Source organism: Cydia strobilella, chromosome 7, assembly GCF_947568885.1.
Source record: "Cydia strobilella chromosome 7, ilCydStro3.1, whole genome shotgun sequence".
Lineage (NCBI taxonomy): Eukaryota > Metazoa > Arthropoda > Insecta > Lepidoptera > Tortricidae > Cydia > Cydia strobilella.
In genome coordinates, this window is record NC_086047.1 from 13,692,575 (window position 1) to 13,714,380 (window position 21,806).

At 34.8% G+C, this 21,806-nt stretch overlaps 1 protein-coding gene across 13 annotated transcripts in view; it reads left to right on the forward strand.

Annotated features, from left to right (window-relative positions):
• The window catches only part of LOC134743219 (3',5'-cyclic-AMP phosphodiesterase), a 597,682-nt gene that overhangs the window by 441,735 nt on the left and 134,141 nt on the right, over positions 1–21,806 (forward strand). For 9 of the 13 annotated variants that reach the window (XM_063676606.1, XM_063676607.1, XM_063676611.1 and 6 more), the window contains one exon: positions 3,080–3,115. The exons of 3 other annotated variants lie outside the window; for them this stretch is intronic. In XM_063676606.1, the coding sequence (XP_063532676.1) occupies positions 3,080–3,115 (36 nt within the window). Of the gene's footprint in view, positions 1–3,079; positions 3,116–13,504; positions 13,887–21,806 lie in introns of those variants that run through there. One more of the 13 variants, XM_063676618.1, reaches the window with a different exon arrangement.

Consider the following 21,806-nt stretch of genomic DNA (forward strand, 5'->3'; position numbering starts at 1 on the left):
TGCCTAGTATCCTTTGGTCATCACAAAGTCCGTGCGTGCTATGTCAAATCCTATAGCTGGGGCTGAAATGATAAACTATAATGTTTGCAACTATATTCAAAATCGCACCAGTAGACCTTTACTTTATACTCGTATTTATTTCTAATTATATTTGCCCAAATTTTGGCGTAACCAGGCTTTAAATGGGGTTGGTCGGTCGAAATAATTAGCAGATTGCGCCAGCATAACTTGCCCTGTCAATCCCTAGAATTGTGTCAAATTTTTGTTTTTTTAATGCCCTGGATGCCAGCCCTTTAAGCCAAATCTCATAGAAAAAGGGGCAAGCTATGATGGCGCCATCTTTGCAAACCTTTGACAGTTGCCAACCCCATTGAGGGTTATTAATTAATACATTTTCTTTCTCTGATAGTTACAAATTCTTAAGTCCTTGTATACGAGTACGTTGCATATTCGTTGTTACTGTTGCGTCAGCCTGTATTAACACACTACTTACCTACTCCTAATATGTCGCATCCAAGGAACAAAAACACAAACTAAGACACGACATAATACTCATGGATACATAAACGAGACCAATAACGGGGTTTATAACCAAGATAACGAATCAGTTATGACGTTAATTGTATTATCAATTAGATTTTAAATCGAGATATTCATGACTGTCATTTTTTTATAAATAGCATTATAGGTATCATAAGGATCTGTGAAAACCAATGAAAATGTTTTAGTCAAACTCAAAGCTGGTACTTTTCATCTGAGCCAATTTATATATTCAACACGAACTTTAATTACCGTTCCAGTACAGCTACCACCAGTTTGGCACTGACATAAACGCTAGCGTGAACATAACTTACTTTATATGCATCTCGCTCGTACTGGCATATTAGTGCGAGCGAGATGTATAGGAAGTGAGTTAAGTAGACGTTAGCGTAAATGTCACTGACAGTGTCATTACTGTATTTATTAAGAAACCAGTGTTTCTTAACATCAATGTAACTATATAAGCCGAAACTTTTGAAACCTTAAATTCAAAATCTTTCTACTGTACTACATACAACTTTGTCTGTTATAAACGTTTGTTTGGCAAGACCGCAAACAAGTTTATTTCCGTGAGTCCATGACAACTACCCAAGTTAGCTACAGTTTGCTACAATTGTTGTGATTCTGCAAAGCATCTGAATACAAACTTGCTAGCCTGAGCAATTGCAGAAAGTCATATCGTATCGTACATTACATAACACTACATTAGTTATTTTGGTTTACGCTCGTGCTAATATTGATACCTGAGCAAACAAAAGATGGCAAAATTGAGCCACGAGCGTAGCGAGTGGTTCGAAAAATGGAATCTTGAGCGTTGCAACTTGCGAGGGTTTTAAAGCATTGCCCCCGAGTGAAACACTAAAATTTTCACCACACCAACCCGAAGAAAATATTAACTGTAAGATATCAAACAAAATGAAACCAAATCTAATCCAAATGAACGTCATTAAATATTTATCATTCAAAATCATCACTTAAAAGTCAATTCTACCAGCAAACATAAGGAAACAACTCAAAATTTGTATCTGATTACTTTGCCCATGCAACTTTCTAGTTTCTCATCAGTTTTTGAACAATCAACTTTTAGAGAAAGCTTTTGAGAGCAACTCTCAGAGCCTTTACCAGCTGGTGTGGTGAAAAAACTTTATCTACCGTATGTTTAACCGATCCGAACGTGTCCGATGTGTTGCCGCGCTTATTGGCGTGTTCCAACCTTAATGCTCCTGAGTCCATTATCATGCAGTATCATATTATTACAAATCCGTTATCATCTTACCAATAAAATCTTTAAAAACCCGACTTTAAAAAGGATCACTAAATATGATCCCTTTTATATGCGCTTTCAACTGATACGTTTGAAGTCGGTGCTAAGCCAAATCTCATCATACATTGAATCCAACAATTCGTCCGTCTTTTGTAAAACTGTCGTGTAGGTAGGTGTTGATTTGTGTGTATCAGTTATAGTTCTAAGCTTTAATATGTTATTTTCTTCTTTGTTATAGTGTTTTTTTTTCTGTCTAAAGTACTCTAGAGTAGGTTTATGTCATATAATATCATTTTTCATTTTTACCGTTAAGATCTCAATTAAGAAATTAAAATGCTCCGGTTCTACAATGTAGGTACATGATTTTTATACAATCCATTATAAGTTATACTTGAGCGCGAACACTTTTAAACATAAAGCACATACTAAATTATACTTACCCACCTCTTGTCTCAACAAAGACACCTCAGAAGCTGAATGTGAAGGCACTTCTAATGTCAAGGACGAATCTTTGTGGCCAAGATGTAGAGTAAGCAACACAAATAATGCCTTTTGTACCTAACACCTGTAAATATTATATTACTAACATTTCACTTGCCAGCTTACTCACAATAGTGGAGAAATGAAGCGCATCCTTTGGCCATAGCATGCACTGGTTGGATCTAACGATAGTAATGATATAACTGTGTAGGTGTATGATTGTTCCTTCGATGTCGCACCGCGCACAATGCTATTGTCACAGAGTTCCTCCCACAGAGCCGAACTCACAGCGTACCGCTATTCTGGCACTGATCTAAACCTACCCCGCAGAACCTATAGGTCCCTCTGGTGCCGCCAAGCGTACACGTAAGCGTAATACGCGTACGATGTTAAACTCTGATTATATTAATTAGATTCCATAAAAATGTAACAATGTATTGCCATTTAAATGATGTAACTTTAAATACCTCTATATATAAAAGTATTGTATTGTTAAAAGTGTACATAGTTTTTTTATTGTTATTTAAAAAAATATATTAAAACGGCCCAAATGAATATTACCAAATACTATTCAATCGGTACCAATAACTATCAAACCAAAACAGTTTTATACAATTAATATTTGTATTGCACTGCTGGGTAACCATTTAGGTCGTAACAACCGCTAACCCGATTTAAACTGAGTTCAAGTCATTGATATTTATATAAGAAGGTAATTATTTTTAGGAATCTATTTATCAATCAGAGTGTAACCTAGTTCGTTCTTTCTTTTCCTTATATTTTAATTGCTTCCAGATTCAAGGAGTCCGAGGCGGCGCAACTGGACAGAGCGTATGTATACTTACTTACGCACACTAGCACGCCTGCTTCACCAACTGTCTCGGTTTTCTTGGCTTGCTTTTCATTAGCAATTCATTTGCTTTTTTTTCACGTTTCTGTTGGTATGCTGCAATTGGTTTGTCCGTTTTGGTGCTTTGATGGATATTTGTTGCCAACGTTTTCAGAGCAAAAGGTGGGTATTTCTAATGGTGCTTATTTCACTGAGATTTACGTAGATTTTCATCACGTAGTTATCATATTTTGTCATATAAAACATAAAATAATATTATTTTAATCATCATATAACCCTTCTAATGAACTTAGGATGTATTTACGAACCAGCATGTGCCATGAGAATAGATTTAATTTTAAATGCGCTATGTCGCATGCGTTTCAAAGGCGATCTAAAATAGAAATCCAAAAACACTTCGAAACCGTTAACTGAAGTACAGTTAGTTTTTCAGTTATTTTTCGTATCAATAAAACATCGCTCATCCTTTTATCAACAATTGGCAATGTACTAATTATTACAATTTTTTGGATACAATAATAAAATTGTGGCTATGTCCTAGGCTTCGAAACCGTAGCTGCTAAAAATCAGAAGGAGAGTGAGAGAGATTTAATGTAATTTATGACAACAACCTACAACACAAAAACTTCACCCCCTCAAAATCTTGTTTCTGTTTTTTATTACTTTCTAATCGCTGTTAATTATAATAGTTACCTACTAAATGTATGCCTCCCTTGCGCCCCAATATACCGATAAGTGCAAGCACGATGCACTTAGAACGCACTGCGATTAATTTCTTGCGATTTCAGTCTTCAAACCGCAAGAAATTAATCGCAGTACGTTCTAAGCCTAATGTCAAATCTATGTAATATTATTAAAATCGAATGGGCCTCCAGAACTCTCGGTCTCGCTAACTAGTCTAACATGCGCAAGTTGTGCATCCGCCACTTGGCACAGTTATCGGTGCGCTATAAATTAATGGACATCAGAATAATCCTGTTATGACATGAAGCTATTATGTAGTTATATCCTGATCTATTCAAAAACAGAATTTGCCTTAAAATATATAATTGAATATTATTATTAGTTATTTAAGTTATAAGGCAATATCACAACTGAAGAAATCAAGAAATTAGAAACAGCACTGTTTGACAATTTGGTTACTTAATTTCAGATTTTGAGTTAAATAAGTCTTAATTAAATCTGCTGCACTAAAACGAAACTTCAAATGCCAGATTGCCAGAGAGAGAATTTCTAATTATGCCTAATTGTACAAATAGACGGAAGTTTGAGTTATTATTTTAACTTTTGTTTACCTTAATCATATTTCTCTGAATTGTTGTCAAAGACAGACGTTTTCAAATTCATTCACGTAGAACAAATCAAACTATTTATAATTGTTTGATTTTGTATTACAATACAACTGTTTAAGTACAATAATTAAAAAAATATATTATTGAGATTATCGATATTAACGGAAATGTTACGTGTAAAGTATAAGTGCCAGTTGCACCATCCGCACTTGACAGACTGATCAACGTCACCCGGCGCGCCGCGGCGGTTTACTATGAAACTTTCCATACAATACAATTTAGCGAACTCTTTAACGATTACAAACAGTTGGTGCAACCGACCCTAAGTCTACTAGAAATATGTAATTTGATAATATATTAAATTATTAGTATTAATCCGTTGCGTATGCGATAAATAGTTTTTCTTTGGCGTAAATATTTACTACAAAAAGTGTGAACTAACCAGCGTTCCATGCGAATTCCTCTTGATTACGCTTACAAAGTCCGTTAACTCATTTGTTTGCATGTGCCCATATTCGTAGTGCATCACTAAGTTTAAGAAAAGTAAAATTTATAAGCATTTTTGCACAAATACTCGTACGATCAAGTGTTACCGGCCTCACTGACAATGCGGAGCTGTTTCTGCCATATTTCCATTTATTGACTGGACACCGAATAGTCGAGAACGTGTTTGAATGTGCATTTTAAAATGTTTGCCTATGCATGTTAGAATTGCTAGGACAAAGGTATGTATGTATTTGTGTATGCCTCTAAGGCATGTAAGTAGGTAGATAGGTAGTATTAATTCTCAGTAGCTTCAACTTTAGGTTATCTTGTGTTATAGTCAGTAACAAATAATTATAATGTTAAGGCTATTAAAAGTTGCAGTCATAACTTAAAGTGTAGGAGAAGTACGGATGCTTTGTTTTTGAGAGATATTCATTTATTCATTTCATTAATATTTACCTAATGCTCTTCGAATCATCTTTATTGATTTATACACTTTCTGAGTTCACAGTAGGTAGGTAAGCATCTATTTTAATTCTAATTAAATACGTATTAGGTATGCTGCATATTACGATTATTAAAAAAATTTTTAATAAGGTAATGACATATCAACAAATTAAGAAATCAATGAACGCGACTAGCAACGAAAACAATTGTCATTACAGTAAATAGGTATAAGAGATGACGCCAGATTTTTAATAGCTCCCACTATGCCTTTTTTTTAATACATAATTATACTTGAGCGCCGTATATTTATACACGGATGATGACACAAATGTTGAATTTTATAACAAAATCTAGTAAAATAGATAGCAAACGAGGAATGTATCACAATAATGTAGATATTAAAATAATATATGGAAATGGTTAAAAATAGAGGACTTGAAAAAAAGATTGTATGGCAACTATATACAGTATAAACGCAATATTTCAACGACAAAATCGCAATTTTATTGTTTTCCATACCTACTAAGATGGGTTCTCAGTTGGACCGTGACGTCACGTTCACATCGTTTTGTTAGGAGCATTTCGCGAGTGAAGTGCGACCGTCGGACTTGGACTATCACTTTTGATTTTTGTATTACTTTAATGCAATGGGTCCCATATAGACATTTGATTCTAAAAACAAACCATTGACTGATACTATTAATAAAAACATTGTCATCAAGCCTGTGTCTTCGATATACCTATATTTAGAATCGTGTATCGTAAAAGTTAGCTTCGTCATTAAATGTGGAAACTATTATTAGAGACAATACTAGTTATTATTAATAGTAACCACGATTCCTACAAATGAAATCATGACAACCCACACAACTGATAAGGTTACCTATTTAAATATTTTATTCGCACGCAATACATATACTTCGAGTCGCCTTCTAGTTCTTGATAACTGACTTCAATTCCAAGAACGAAGAGGTTCTGTATTCGGTTGTGGCTATTTTGATTTTATGTACTATTTGGCTGATGACTAATTTGGTTTTGATGTGATGATGGGATCTAAATATGAGAAATGGAGGGAGCTCCTTAATTTTCAAAGGCACATGTACTGTGATTTGGGTGTTTTCTTAAGCAACCCAAGCATTTTCCAAATCTTTATTAAATGGTTACTCAGGCTAAATATGCTAAATTAAAAATAAGATATTATTTATTATATTTATTTATTCAACATTACATGTCATGTGCATTACAAAAGATGTTAGTTACAGGTAGTTGGTACATGACACCCTGATAGGGCACAAAATGCTAACAGATAGGTACTTACAATTCTAGCGAAAATCAAAATAATTAATATAATTTAAAGCTAAGATAGTTCATGCAAAGCAAAGGTATGTCAAAACAATATTAATTAAATTAAGAAGTTATACAATGCAATGTCATAATCTGATATTATAATTATTTTTAATATTTACATAATCATATTCATTCCTACTATATTTAACTTAACGGATTCCATTTCAACAGTGTCATCATTTAAAAATTCGTCAATTGAATAGTAAGACTTATCGGTGAGCAGCATTTTTAACTTATTTTTAAATATTTTGTCATTACTTTCCTGTTTCAATATTTCGGATAGTTTGTTTGCTATGATGACGCATCTACAGTAAGGACCGTTTCTGTACATAGCTAGTTTCGAGATTGGTAAGAAGTACTGGATTTTATTTTGATTAGGATTAAGTCTGTTTGATATGATTTTTTGCAATGGGAATAATTTCGGGTGATTCCTAACGAACATTGCCGCTTCCATTATGTAGATACTTGGTAAAGTAAGAATTTTATGTCGTTCAAAATGCGGACGGCAGCTGTTAGGTATTTGCGTGTTGGTCAAGATACGTATACATTCCTTTTGACTAACAAAGAGCTGGTGTGCGTCCGTACTAGCACCCCAGAGTATTATACCGTAACTAAGCCAAGAATTCGCGTACGCATAATATGCTGACAAGGCAGTCTCGAAGTTTGTATTTACTTTCAAAATGCTTAGGGCGTATATAAAACGGGACAATTTTGTTTTTATGTTTTGCACGTGGGATTTCCAGTTCAAACTGCAGTCATTTTTTATTCCTAGCAAGTTGAATTCAGTCACTTCCTCAATACATACATTGTTAATTTTTAATGACATATCCAACGATTTCTTTTGCGGGGGCTTAAATTGAATAATTTTTGTTTTCTTTAAATTCATTTCGAGATTGTGATCAATGAGCCATTTTTGGGTTGTTTGCGATACTTCTTGCAACCGCTCATTGCAATCTCCATTTTCCGAGCAACTAAATAACAAGGAAACATCATCCGCGAACATTATACAGGTTGTGTCCAGTATTTTAGGCAAGTCATTTACATATAAAGTAAGATAAAGTTATAAGTATGTAGACACAATCTTATGCGACCCTTAATAACCTGTATAGCCGTAGCCAACTACATAGCCAAACTTAACAACTCACTACGTAGAGCCTCTGAAATTAAATTTACGTATTACGGCATTTCGGGTGACTGGCTGTAGGGTATTTACGTAGTTAATTAAGTAATGTATTTTTCAACACACTTGCTCAAAACGACGTTTTCATTCCACCGATTTTTGGCTCATAATCCTAGATATTAAACACGCGTGCTCTTTCAGTGTATTATTCCACTCGTGCTTTTTCATTATATTATCCGACTGAGTTAAGAAGGTAACTGATTGCTAATAATATGCATGGAAAGGGAGCCTTCTTTTATTGGTCAAACTGGCGGGCACGGGCGCGCCCGACCGCCTGCGCGGCGCGCGGCCCAGCCGGGGCGAGGGGCGGTCGGCCGGCAGTACGAGTATGACAGATGCAACACACAATATTGTTTTAACTATTAAAATTAGATTAATATGAAAGTTTCTTTTTTTTCTCGCAAGTGTGTTGAAAAACGTCGTATGAAACGCGTGTGCATTAGTCATTACACACATCGGCTTTCTTATTGCGCGCTCGCTTACAGCTCGCGCGCACAATATCGCCTCGTGTGTAATGACCAACTTAGCCCACTTGTATCATAATGTACTATTATGTACCACCCTAGCAATATACCAACAGGACAATTCGAACGCACACTGATATCAGAATGACATTAAACTAATGTCATTCAGTTATTGTGCATTTCGCTCTTAATTGTCAATCGTACGTTCGAATTGGCTTGCAAGTAATTCGACAACTAATGTTCAATACTTATACATGCAATATATCTGTCAGTAATTGAATTATACTAGTGTCAGTAAGATTTAAAATAATAATAAAAAAACTTAACGCAGTTTACTTATTGAAAGTGTCTAATATACTATAGCATATTCTGACAGTTCTGAATTCTATCAGATCCTAATCGTGACCTTGTGACAATGGGACCAACTATGAAGAATACCTACTTATTCGAACAAATCTTCATGAAATTGGAGAACATGCATAAGAAAATAAAACAGATTCAGATGACTTAAGAAACTCTACCTTTTTGGACTCTGCAGAAATTCAAGGAAATATCATTTACAATTCGTTGCGTTAAAATTTCCCTATGTAATAAAAACCGTATTGGCAGACCTGTGCAGGTATATTCGATACATATATTGTTCAATTTAATTCTGTTAACCTTTGGGTAAAATAAACGTAAAAGACCTAAAAATAAATACCCGTCGATCCTGAACTTTTTATTCGTTCAGACCCTTGTGCCATCCAGATATTTAATGTCGCACTAGGCACGTTCCGGCCTCTTATTACGGCAGGGTAGAGACGAGTAACGGTAACGTATTCTAACGGTTTTTTCTTAAAATTTTATTTTTTTACTGAACATTATATATATTATGCTATACATAAATTCTGCCTGAAATTTGGATTTTCGTTTTATATAATGTTAAGGGATGCAACGAACTAGTGTTAAATGTTACAAAACTATTCTTACCCACATGCCCATAATACGCGAGATTCAAGAATGTTCCCCAAGTGTAAAATACAAAACTTTATAAGCATATGTCGGTAAAGATGTTGCCTTTGAGATCCATGAAATTATTTATTTTAGTATTCTCGTAGATTAAATTTATAATCTGCGTTACATTGCCTACAAATTTTATTGAAAAACGCTTTTAACCCTTATCTTGGCAAGGCTCAAAATATTTTAAATTTTAATATTTTTTTTAGTTTTTTGTCACCTGTTGGCCATAATAGACTATAAAAAGATAATGAAAAAAATCTAGGCTTTTCCAGTTTCGGAAAATCATATGTATCACATTTAATACGGTGCCAAACCCTCGACAAACTAGTTGCCTACTTTTTAGAAGAAAAATGTGGATTTTCATAAAAATAAAACATGTAATGAAACAGAAATCATAATTTATTGTTATTAAACCGCAATCTAAAGCATAAAATGACTATTACATCTGCAAAAATAAATAACATCTACGAAAACCTGATCACATGGTAGAAATTTTTTATCCCGTAGAGATTCAAAAAACACGTTAACAAAAAGTAGTGTATAATTGGGCAAGTAAACAAATAACTATAATGGTAAAAAAAACCTTTTTTTTAACTTAGGGGGCTTTTTTTGCCATAAATAAAATTTGCCGCGCTACGGTCTACGGCGTAGTAATAAGGCTACAGCGTACGAATATACAGTTTATATAATATCTATTACTTTAAAAAATCAAAGTTCACTAACTAAATAGTATGATAACTAATATGACATATTTGAAACATGTTTTGCAACCCCCCACAAGTATAAAAAAACAAAAAAATTAAAGTAAATCGTGGATATCTATTTTGACGATAGCTTAGCAATATCCAAACTAATATTATAAATACAAAAGTCTGTCTGTCTGTCTGTCTTTCTGTCTGTGTGTTCCCTCTTCACGCTTAAACCGCTGAATTGATTTAGATGAAATTTGGCATAGAGATAGGTTGAGTCCCTGAGAAGGACATAGGATAGTTTTTATCCCGAAAATCATCCCTTAAAAAAGTAAAAAGCGGGATGGAATTGAGATAATTAACGAAGTGCCTGCTAATGTGTGTGTATAATATGCTCAAATTTAGATTGCTATGAGATTTTTTCCAGGCGCTATACTTACTTTAGCTGCTGTACTAAGTCCGCGCAGACGAAGTCGCGGGCAAAAGCTAGTATTAAATATAATTCATAACAGATTCATGTAAATATTCTGTGTGTTAAATGTTTTTAAATACTACCACTATGTAAATCCTAATACACTAACAGATAGTAAGTGCATTAAAATGCAGATTATACAAAAATATATACTAATCTAAGACCACGTTTACAGTACGAAATGAAAACTGTTGTTTCCTCGGCGCCATGTTGATTATTACTAATTAATTTACAACGACACTTTTGTGCATTATTTTTTGCTATGATAAAGGAGGGTTGATCGACATATTTATAGCATATTTTTTTTGTTAAGTAATAAAGTGAACCTGCTAGATTTTTTAATGTTCCATATGGAACATGTATCACGGGTGTTACGATGCCAAGATAAGGGTTAAAAACATTGTAACTATTACACATGAAACCAAAATATGCATTATATTAACATTTATGCCATATAATTGTTACATATTTGCTGTGAATTAATAATCAAAAGTGTTTTTCAAACGAGGTATAAGATCTGTCTATAATAATTTAAACTTTTAGAAGACTGTTATAATTTTTCTCAGCGAAACAACGACCAAGCAAAAAAAAAGTGAGATTTCGTCTAAACTTGGTTTTAAGTGAGGGACGCTTATTTGAGGTAAAGGCTCACGCCCAACGACCCTCACAGCTTTTATTTTCTAATTTGAGCCGTTTGGGTAGTTAGACTTAAGACGAAAGTGGAGGACCCGCGCGAAATCGGCTTTTCATATAAACGTAATCCTCATTTTTTTCTCTAGATTATAACATTGTTAAAAATATTTTGATGCAATTTGTTGTCACAACCACAGCTATGCCCCTACGTTTGAATTTTTTTCGATTTGTTAAATATTATAAGAGTAGGAGCATTTAAAAAATTATATGATATGTTTTTCGCTCCTAATTTATACAATAATCAAAAAAATCGAAAAAAGTCAAACGTAGGCGCATAGAGGCATCTAACTAAGGGTTAATATACATCAAATTATGTAAAAATATTTTCCATAATATCAATATCCAGACAGGAAACTGGGGACTTTTGTTTATATGGAGAAGCGGCCGTCCCCTTTCCACTAATTTAAAGAAAAGCGCAGAAAATTGTTATATTTATTACACATTATACCTACGATAATAATTACATGAATTACTCACATACGACTAGACAAATTGATAAAAATGGACTATCAATAAACTTAAACTACTTCTAAATATCACTTTTATTTTTATAACAATTAGTTTTTAGGTTACTACTTGCAATTTTTTTACGATTTCACAATTTACAAAATCAAGATTTTTTATAACGTTCTGTAGTTCAAAAAAGCTTGCTGTGGGAATAATATGAGTAATCTTTTTAGGGTTCCGTACCTCGAAAGGAAAAAAAACGGAACCCTTATAGGATCACTCGTGCAACTGTCTTTCCGTCTGTCACAGCCTATTTGCTCCAAAACTACTGGAGCAATTAAAAGTCCCCAGCAAGCTCGGCCGAATTTCACCTTTCCATACAAACGGAGTTTAGTCTCATTTTAAAAATACGTGTTGGATTGTAATGAAACTTTGCACATACACAGTGACATGAGGTATATCTAGGTCGGTAATTAGTTTATATAGCTCCAGTTTATAAAACAAACGAAATAGAGCAAAAACAAGTTTTGCATGAAAAACTTAAATTCGCTGTATTTTTTTAACTATGGTATCTGAAGCTACATAAACTAATTACAGACATAGATATACCTTATCCTATTGTAAGTACAAAGTTTCAGAGAAAACTAGCTACTCGTTTTAAAATGAAAGCGTAACTACGTCTGTATGGAGAACCGAGCTTGCCGGGGACCCTTAAGTTGAAACTTGGTACACATATGCAAGTCCGTGACCCAAAGACGGACATGTAACGTAAACTAAATTAATTTTAAACATAGATGCCACTTCTGGGGGGTAAATAAGAAAATTACATAACGAGGTTTTGCAAACTATATCGTGGTATATATATCAAATGAAAGGGCTTATTGTGAGAAGAAGAAAAAAACATTGTTAAAAATTGTGTGATGTTACGGAACCCTTGGAACGTGAGTCCGACTCGCACTTGGCCGGTTTTTTTATTTATTGTCTACATTCTACCTCCAAAAATGCCACGCATCTCTCGTTAAAACAAGTGTTAATAAAGTTCGTGAAAAGAAACTTTGATTTACAATTAGCCTTTTGATCGTTGCGTTGACAAAACGGTATTACTAATCAGTATTGTTAAGAGACAATTAACGTCACTTTATCGTGTACTCAATCGTACTTGGCAGTGATAATGATAATATTCTTAGGTCTCGGGTACGCAAGTCAGATCATTAAGTCGGATGTATTTGTTAAACAAGTTTGACATCCGTCCAATCGGTCTTGAGGAGCGGCATTGATTACCGGCACCCACCGCTGGTTTCCAACCGCGCCAAATTTAACGTCGGGCGGAGTCGATGGCGCTCGGCGCGGCCGGGCGAGCGCCGGGCGAGGTGCGAGCGAGAGCCCGCGCTCCCTGCGCGCCTCATGCCGCCCTGCTCGCATGCGACTCGACTCCATTGATAGTCCGCGCGGGCTGACGGCGACACGCCACTTCTATACCCTAACGACACGCGACGTTCTGTTGTGCCGCTAAACCCCACTCTAAAATGTGACTCTATCCCTCTGAAGCCCTTTTCCCAGTTATCTGCTTGTGATTGCCATGTCATGTTGTTGAGATTTACAAACAAATGAACAACGTGCTGCTGAAGTGTCAGTGTCGAGGGCGCTCACTGGTCCGCTGGACCGGTCCATCACAGTCGACCACTACTATTGGTGCCAAGGATGAGGCCTAATTTATTAATTATAGTTTAGATATACGTATGTGAGAATAAAGTTGTTGTTTATATTGGTAGTTGTTTAAAAAGGATTATTATCAGTTGATAACAGATGGGTTATCCGATAAAGCATTAAACGCATGTATATTCGTTTAAAGTCGTCTCCGTACTTACGTGATTAACAGCGAAAGTAGCCGGTCTCGTAATGCGTTACTCGTACAGACAGCGTAGGAGTTGAAGAACCGACATTATTTAATCTCGTAATGAGGGACGTGTGATAGGCCAATTGAAATGGCGTTGGACAATGAGGTTATGTGCCAGTAGAGCGACATGCAGCGTTCCGAGTCGCAGGCCGAAAGGCTGGGCGGCGGGGTGTCGTTCATCACGAAAAGCTCGGCCTCGGAGCACAGCATGGCCACGGGAGTCAGCGGCAGCAGCAGCAGCGGAACGCTGCCGCGCACGCTCAGCACCAGCGTGCTGCGGATCAAGAACAGGTCCACGTTCTGGGAGAAGTTCTGGGACGAACGCACGAGACGCGATGCGTGAGTTTTATTGGTTAATCCTCTGAATTTACATATATTGGTAGTTATTAAGATAAGTAATCCTGTCAGCGACACGTTAAACTAGTCATTATTGAACATTATTGACACTAACTAATGGTTGGTAAGTTGTAAGTTAACTGCGGTGCTGCCTTTGCTACGAAAGAATTGGTAACTAATCTTATTGTATTACTTATATCCTATTCATTTTGAAACTTGAAGCAAAGCGTAAATAAGTGTTTTGTATTAATATTCATTTTTGATACAGGCTTTTATCGCTGACTGTACTTTTCTTTCAATAGTCAACTAATATTCATCGAGATAATTCTAAAAAGCCCAAATATTCCTATGACCATTCCTATCGCGATCTTTCTTCAACATCAGATCAGCTTGATTTAATATGGGGTGACAATAATTACACTAAATACAATATTGTCACCCAACTTACATTAAATTTCAGCTCAATCGAATAATGGGAAGTGGGTCGTAGCTTGCAATATTTGATTACAAATATGCAGACAACGGGACAGTTGAAACTAAATAAAATCTTGTATCTTGTATTTTTTTTACGTTTACCATAATATTGCGAAATTTGTAAAGATAGTTAACGGGCAGCTGGATAAAAAGGTTACGCTACATTGTACTAATTTGCGAAAGGGCAAGCGAAATGTATACAGGAATACACAATATAAATATTACCGAGTATATAAATACATTTTATGCAATGCGTTCAACGTGGCCGTAATACATATTGTTTACTTCTAGATTATCGCTTATTCTGTTATCCGTAAATTGATTATATTAAATTTTGCGGTCAGGATTTACGCGAATTTTCAGTTAATAAGCATTACCAACATGTGCAAAGCGTTGATAACAGAAATTAATACTCATTAAGTAAATAAAACATAAACATAATTTTAAAACTATAATACGGGACTTAATCCCGTAAACTTAGACTTACGTTTATCATATGGCCTTGTAAGTGTTAGTTTGAATTAACATACATAAAAATAAAACATCCCAACTGATTGGATATAGGGTAAAGCCACCAGTGCTCAGCCATGCACCAGTGGTCAGCCTTTCTTGCTTATTTTTTGCTGTAATTATCGAACCTTTTCTAATTTTCATGTAAAAAGTAGGTGATATTATAGATTGATAAACTATTAATTGAAAAATAGTTTAATTTTTAAAATAATTGTCTAGCATGAACCACAACACTACTTCAAAGAAGTGCTGTCTTCTGACATAAAGGATCATGTGATTTGCGCCATTTTTTTTGGAGTGTCACATGGCATTTTTTGATAAGTCGTTAACAGCCGAATTAGGATTTCTTGTTAAAAGAATGTGGACTACGTCACATGATTAATACTTATTCTATCTGAAAAAAGTAAAAAAATGAATATATATCCATATAAAAGTAACATTTTTAAGGCGGCTGACTATTGAGAACTACTTTTTTGTACGAAATCCAATAGTCAGCCTCCCTTGGCTGACTACTGGGTTTATGGCAGTAATTTTGAAGAGGTCGTAAACCCAGAAGTCAGCCGGGGTGGCTGACCATAGGAATCAGAACATTTTTTTATTTTCAAATGAAATCTACTTTAAATATTTACATTATTATGACTTTATTTGATGGAAATAAGACCAGTGGACATTGACATCGCGGAACTCAGAACCCACTAATCAGCGGTTAAAATGGGATGGCTGGGCACTGGGTACTTAAAGGCTGTCTATTGGTACACAGGGGGCTGATTACTGGCAAAAACGCACTTTCATTATATTTAATGAAATATTTCCAAAAGCAACATTTAAAAACGTTTTATTCTTTACAAAAATTTAACTATATGAAATTCTTGAACAGTAAAAACTTTAATAATTCTTATAGGTCAATTAGTAAGAAAATTAAACAATCTTGAACATAGAAAGTTCGTAAAACGGCTGACTACTGGTGCCTTTACCCTACCTATATTACAAATTATTATACTTTGTTATAAAGGCGGGAAACAGTTCGAAGCGAAGCGAGGCCATTTAGTAACAAAGCTGAAAATTCTTATTCTCGCCGAGGTACTTATATGTGTTTTCCTAAACACGCGGAAATAAGACTTAAAATCCAATAACCGAAAAGTTCAAGGTACGACGCGATACGTGATACGCGGTTCAAGGTCACTTTTCCGGCCTAAGGCCAGCAATGTTGTATTAATATCTATTGGCGGCACACCTCGCTAAAGCGACCACAACATGACGTTTCGCAGCCTTGTATAGGCACATCTGACTGCATGTGTATGAGAAGAAATATTTATTTATATTACATTTCGTGTGTTGATGCGTCAACCGTACGTCATCTACATAATATTATGTTATGTTAGCGAAGGTTGCGTTTGTAACTTTTAAACCGGGCATGAGAAAAAAGGGATTTATTTAAATCGATACCAAAGCCGAATAAAATTCAACAATGAAAATTATGTGTCCGTGTAGGTATTCTAATTTTACAATTCTCGGCTTAGCTCTGATTTGTAATTAAATGTTTTCAATTTCCAGTTTCCAATAATTATTAATGTCACACGTTATATTTGTACGGCACTTGTTATATTATTGCGTCCTGATACCAGCCCAGAAGTTTTCATTCCTTAGCAGCGGTTCGGAAGGAAGCACTGCCGTAGCGCCGGCATTGTTCCTTTTGTTTTACATCAGCAAGTCCAGTTATTTTCATCGTAATTAAAAACAGACGACTGGATGCTTTGTTGGAATGTGGTCTGATGTTCACTTCAACAAATGATCTAATGTTCGCTGCCCTGAAAACACTTGGAGAAAATCTTTATATTTATTTACAAAATCTTTTAGATTAAGAAAAAGTAAAATGTCTTAATACATGTAATTAAAGAGCGTTTCTATGCATCGAACTGTAAATTGTAATGAAGACCCGAGATTTATTTTCAGTAAATGTTATAATTTAGTCAATTACAGTATGGGTTCTTAGTCTCAAATATGATGTTATCTGGAACAAAACATGAAACTGTTCATTTGTTTCATCGCTAGGGCCGTTATTTCGTCGGAATTCAAGATAGCTCTATTGTATTATTTTGAAGATATTTATCGTCTTAATGGGTGTAACGAATTGAAATTTTGAATTAAAATACCTAATTGAAAGGAATATTATTATTCAAAATTTAGGTCAAATTAAAACCTAGTACTCGCTAAGTAACTGTTTGTAAGGAATACAATATAATAATCTGTGGCAATCAATAGCATATTAAACTGAAATGTAAATATTGGTACCTAAAGACCCAGAACGGTACGAGTGAGAGTGCTCGACATCAAAGTAGAGCAAACCTTTGTTGCTTTAGAAAAATCTTGCTCTTTATCCAGTACGCTGCACTAGCAAGCTTTTCAATAGCTTCACAGAGATTGCCGTTTCATTTCTACCCACATTATATCTTTATGCAGCAGAATAAAAAAAAAACTTAGAATAAGACCTACATAGGTACAAGCTTTTAGTCCTCCTATTTATTAAACATAAAGCATTTCAAATTGATACAGTAAAAACTGTCATCTTGGTTTTAATGAAACTCAATGTAAGATATTTTTGTCTGTCTGTAGACCCGCAGAACTTTTGTTCTGAAAACCAACGCCAATCGTTTCATACCAATTCCAAACATAATAATAAACACTGAATTACAAAACAATTATTGGGAAAATTACTCTATCCCACCACCACGCACCACAACCACGTTCCCAAAGTTGACTGGGCTCCGACCCACCTAACAAAAACCTCTATCCTATCCTGTCATTTTCATATTAACTACTTTGACAACAAGCCTCCTGACCAAATACTATTAAATTGCTTGCGTACCTGTATAAACAATCGTGAATTTAGTTCGAAAAATGTGTTGAACTAGACGATATTGAAGTAAAACACTTATTATTTAGATATACAATATTCATTTAAGAGCAATGTAAACGGTTCAATTCTAAACAATTTAAACTTATTTACGTCAGATTTCCATTGCTCAGATTACTCAAGGGTATTGAGTATCGGACAATGTATCAACTGTGAAGAAAAGTAAAAAGTAGTTTTCCGGATCAAGCCAAATGAGTATTTTTAATATTGTCAGCTTAGTTACGAGTATTCATGATTTTAAAGTCGGCTTCTCTGACTTTCTCTATTGATTCGAATATTCGTTTCCATCTAGGTACAGAATCTTCGTTATGACATTTATTTATTTATTGATATGTATTAAAATGTTAGATGAATTTGAAAGGATGTTTACAAAAACAATATAACTACCCTAGATATGATTTTACAGGAAACGAAAAAAACTATTTGTCTTTTTAAATACAAGTTATTAGTGATACATATTTTATTGCTGATTTTAGTAAGTGGTCAATAGTTCAGAAATGTACTATCACACATTTCGAGGACCACTATTTTTTCAGAAAAATAGTACACTAGGTTCGTCACTCATGCGGTTTTTGCAAAGATTTGTTAGTTATGTTCTTTTTGTACGAAAATAAAACAAATTTGTCTAGTAATTGTCTTGTTATTCTAAGAAATACAGGCTTATTTGACAATATTATGTGGACTTATTTTAATCCTCACATCCGCTGCTATTGTCATCACTATCCACCTCCAGGGACGACAATTCTTGATACGTTGTTGGAGATAGAATCGATTGGTAGAATTGATGGTTCGACGGTTTTACTAAAAAGTGCATCAATTTCTTTAAGTCGCGTACTTTATGAGGATTTAAGGAAAGTGAAGATGCATAAGCACGTTTAAAATTCAAACTTGGGCATTTTCTTCTTATTTCGAATGTCAATGTTAATCCAAGGTCCCGTAAATTAATACTGCTAAAATTGCCTACTGCTCAACCCAAATAAAACTAAGTACCTTGTCTTTGGCATCAAGCACCAACTGGCTGGTGTCGGTACTTCAGTGGATGTTATGCTGATGAATTAACCGATTGAGAGGGTGTACGAAGCGCGAAATTTAGGTATTTTAATGGATTGTGGACTTCGATATGAGAAGCATACCGCAGAGGCTGTAAGAAGTTGCTTCTACAAGCTTAAACTGCTATATAAAATTCGTCCATACCTAAGCGAACCCTTGCGCATTCAATTGATCGAGTCACTTGTACTATCAAAACTGAACTATATGGATGTTGTAACTGGGGCTAGACTTCTTGCTAAAACAAAAAGACTCATACAACGTGTTCAAAATGCCTGTGCTCGCTTCTATTGTATTCCGTTGAGAGCCCACGTCACTCCGTTTCTTAATAGTCATAAGATTCTCAAGATGCAGCACCGACGTAAACTTCATTTGGCGTTTGCTCTTCGGAGTTCTGAAATATAAACCCCTGCATATATTTTTAATAAGTTGTCTTGCATTAGGCTCCGCGACCGCCGTAATTGTGGGATTCAATTTTTGACGCCACGCCACGCTTCGGCAGCCTTCCGGGGCAGCTATCGCTATACGGCCACAAAAAGTTGGAATAACGTGCCGCCGCCAATGAGGAACCTGCAAAGTATTTATAGTTTTAAAACGAAGCTTAAACAGTACATGCTTAACCACCAACTTAGCCAGGAAACCTGCTTACACGATACGAGCTGCCTGTAGTTTTTTGCTTTTACTTACCACTGAGATTACGTTCCCTCTGCATTGCCATGGCACATTACTTTAAAAACATTGTTCTCGCCCTCTTGCGACTGTCTGTAAGCACTTAAGCAGTCAAATTTAGATTTATACAGTATTGCTTTTGTTCTAATCAAAGAGAAGTTCTGATAAAATCGACCTGTCTTAGCTGTCATTTTGGTTTAGTTTGCGTATCTGCCGCATGGCGCTAGTTATAATCTTAGGCATAATGTACGGCCAAGCTGAGTTCGGCCGGATATAACAGCTGTACGTAATAATAGTGTCTGTTGTAATATGTATTTTTAACTTATCTCTGTCTCTGTCTTTTGTATGTTATATTATATATAAATTTTGTTGTTTTTCTTGTAACCTGTCGTGATTGTTTCACCGGATGGTCTCACCGGAAGATCAGCGCTGGAAGTCGCCAGCAACATGCTGAGGTGAGACCATTTCGTGGCACTTTTTCTTTTTATTTATGTTTCTCTGTTTTGTATAACTTTCTATTTGTGTGTGCTAACGAATAAATTATTTCTATTCTTTCTATTCTATTCTATTCTAATATCGAACTGACACAAATTTTTAATCTTGTTTTATTTTTATCATTCTAACCTCTTTCAGTTTCATAGCAGGCTTACTGTTACATAAAAAGTAATCTGAAACTACATCCTTTATATTGTAGAATGATTCATGGGTTACTTTTTTTTACCATAAATCGTGATGGACGTTCCCGATCACTTTCCATTATATCATTCCAGGGTGTATAGGTATGGTATTATACATAAAGGGAAGTTTTTTTACGTGAATTCATGTGTCAAGGTATGTTCTTTTTGTAAAAAATAATGTAGTTTTTGTAAAATGGGTATATTTTTAGGGAACGATTTTGGACAAATGGGGTCATTTTTGGACAATATCTTTTGCACCACTTGTAGCAGTTGCCAAAAATCTTAGTTATGTTGTTTTTGTAAACATCCTTCATTTTAATGTAGGGAGAAGCTTCGCCTTTATTGGTAAAAAAAAACGTTATTTTAATAAGCCAATGGTTTAATTTCCAGCTTGTGCTAAAACTGATAAGATTCTGTTGATAAGCACGCCCAGAGGTTGAATATTATTAAACAGAAGTGGTACATTCAATCTGCGTTAGATAACAAACTCCAGTTTAACAACAACGTCAACTAAGCGATAGAAACACTTGTACTTATCTATTATAAAAATGTTAGCTAGGTATAAATGGTTTTGCTCATTACTGACTAATTAAAATCTAGTTATTAATTAACAGCAACCTACTTAACCTACACCATTGTTATTACTCACTTTCTAACAATAAATGATTTAAGCTTGTAATTAGACTTATATTGACCGGGATATAGACCGTGATTACCTTTTGTATTATTTAAGTCAATATAAGTCTAGTGAAACTAACTGTGAATCATTCAAATCTCTAAGCTTGTAATTGTCGTTCCGTGGTTATGTTGGTTAGTGTTTTAATGACGAGACGTTCGTTGCTAACCTAATTAAGTATTTTCCTCGCGTTGGTGTGGTGAAAATTTATATGTCTCACTCGGTAGCAAATTTTTATCCAAGTTTTGCTCATTACTGACTAATTAAAATCTAGTTATTAATTAACAGCAACCTACTTAACCTACACCATTTTTATTACTCACTTTCTAACAATAAATGATTTAAGCTTTTAATTGTCGTTTTGTGGTTATGTTGGTTAGTGTTTTAATGACGAGACGTTCGTTGCTAACCTAATTAAGTATTTTCCTCGCGTTGGTGTGGTGAAAATTTATATGTCTCACTCGGTAGCAAATTTTGTTTAACCCTCGTACATTGAAACCCCCGCACCGTTCGAACCACGGGCGTAGAGAGTTTTTGGAATTAAGTTTGGAATCTTTTGCTTGCTCTGGTAAGGTAAGGTAGCAATAATATTACCCCGAGAAGTTAAGAGGCCGTAGTCGATTTTAGAGCAAAAATTTTTAATTGATAGATTTAGTCGTTGAAATTATACACGTTTTGTTACGTAATATCTAAATAACAAGTATTGGTTTCTATTAGCACGTCTTCTCATCTTGCCTTTTAATAATGAGGTCGCAAGCGTGCGTCACCGGTAATATATGAAAAGAAGGGGCAGTTTTTAAAAATTCATCAAAAATTTATGGTGGTAAATTATACAAATTGATGTATAAGAATAGTTTCAACAAATGTTGTAGATTGTTTAAGTATCAAAATTACGTTGAAATTAAGTCGATTTTCAGAGAAATTGTCACTTGTTTTGAAGTAATTTCTGGAGAAAA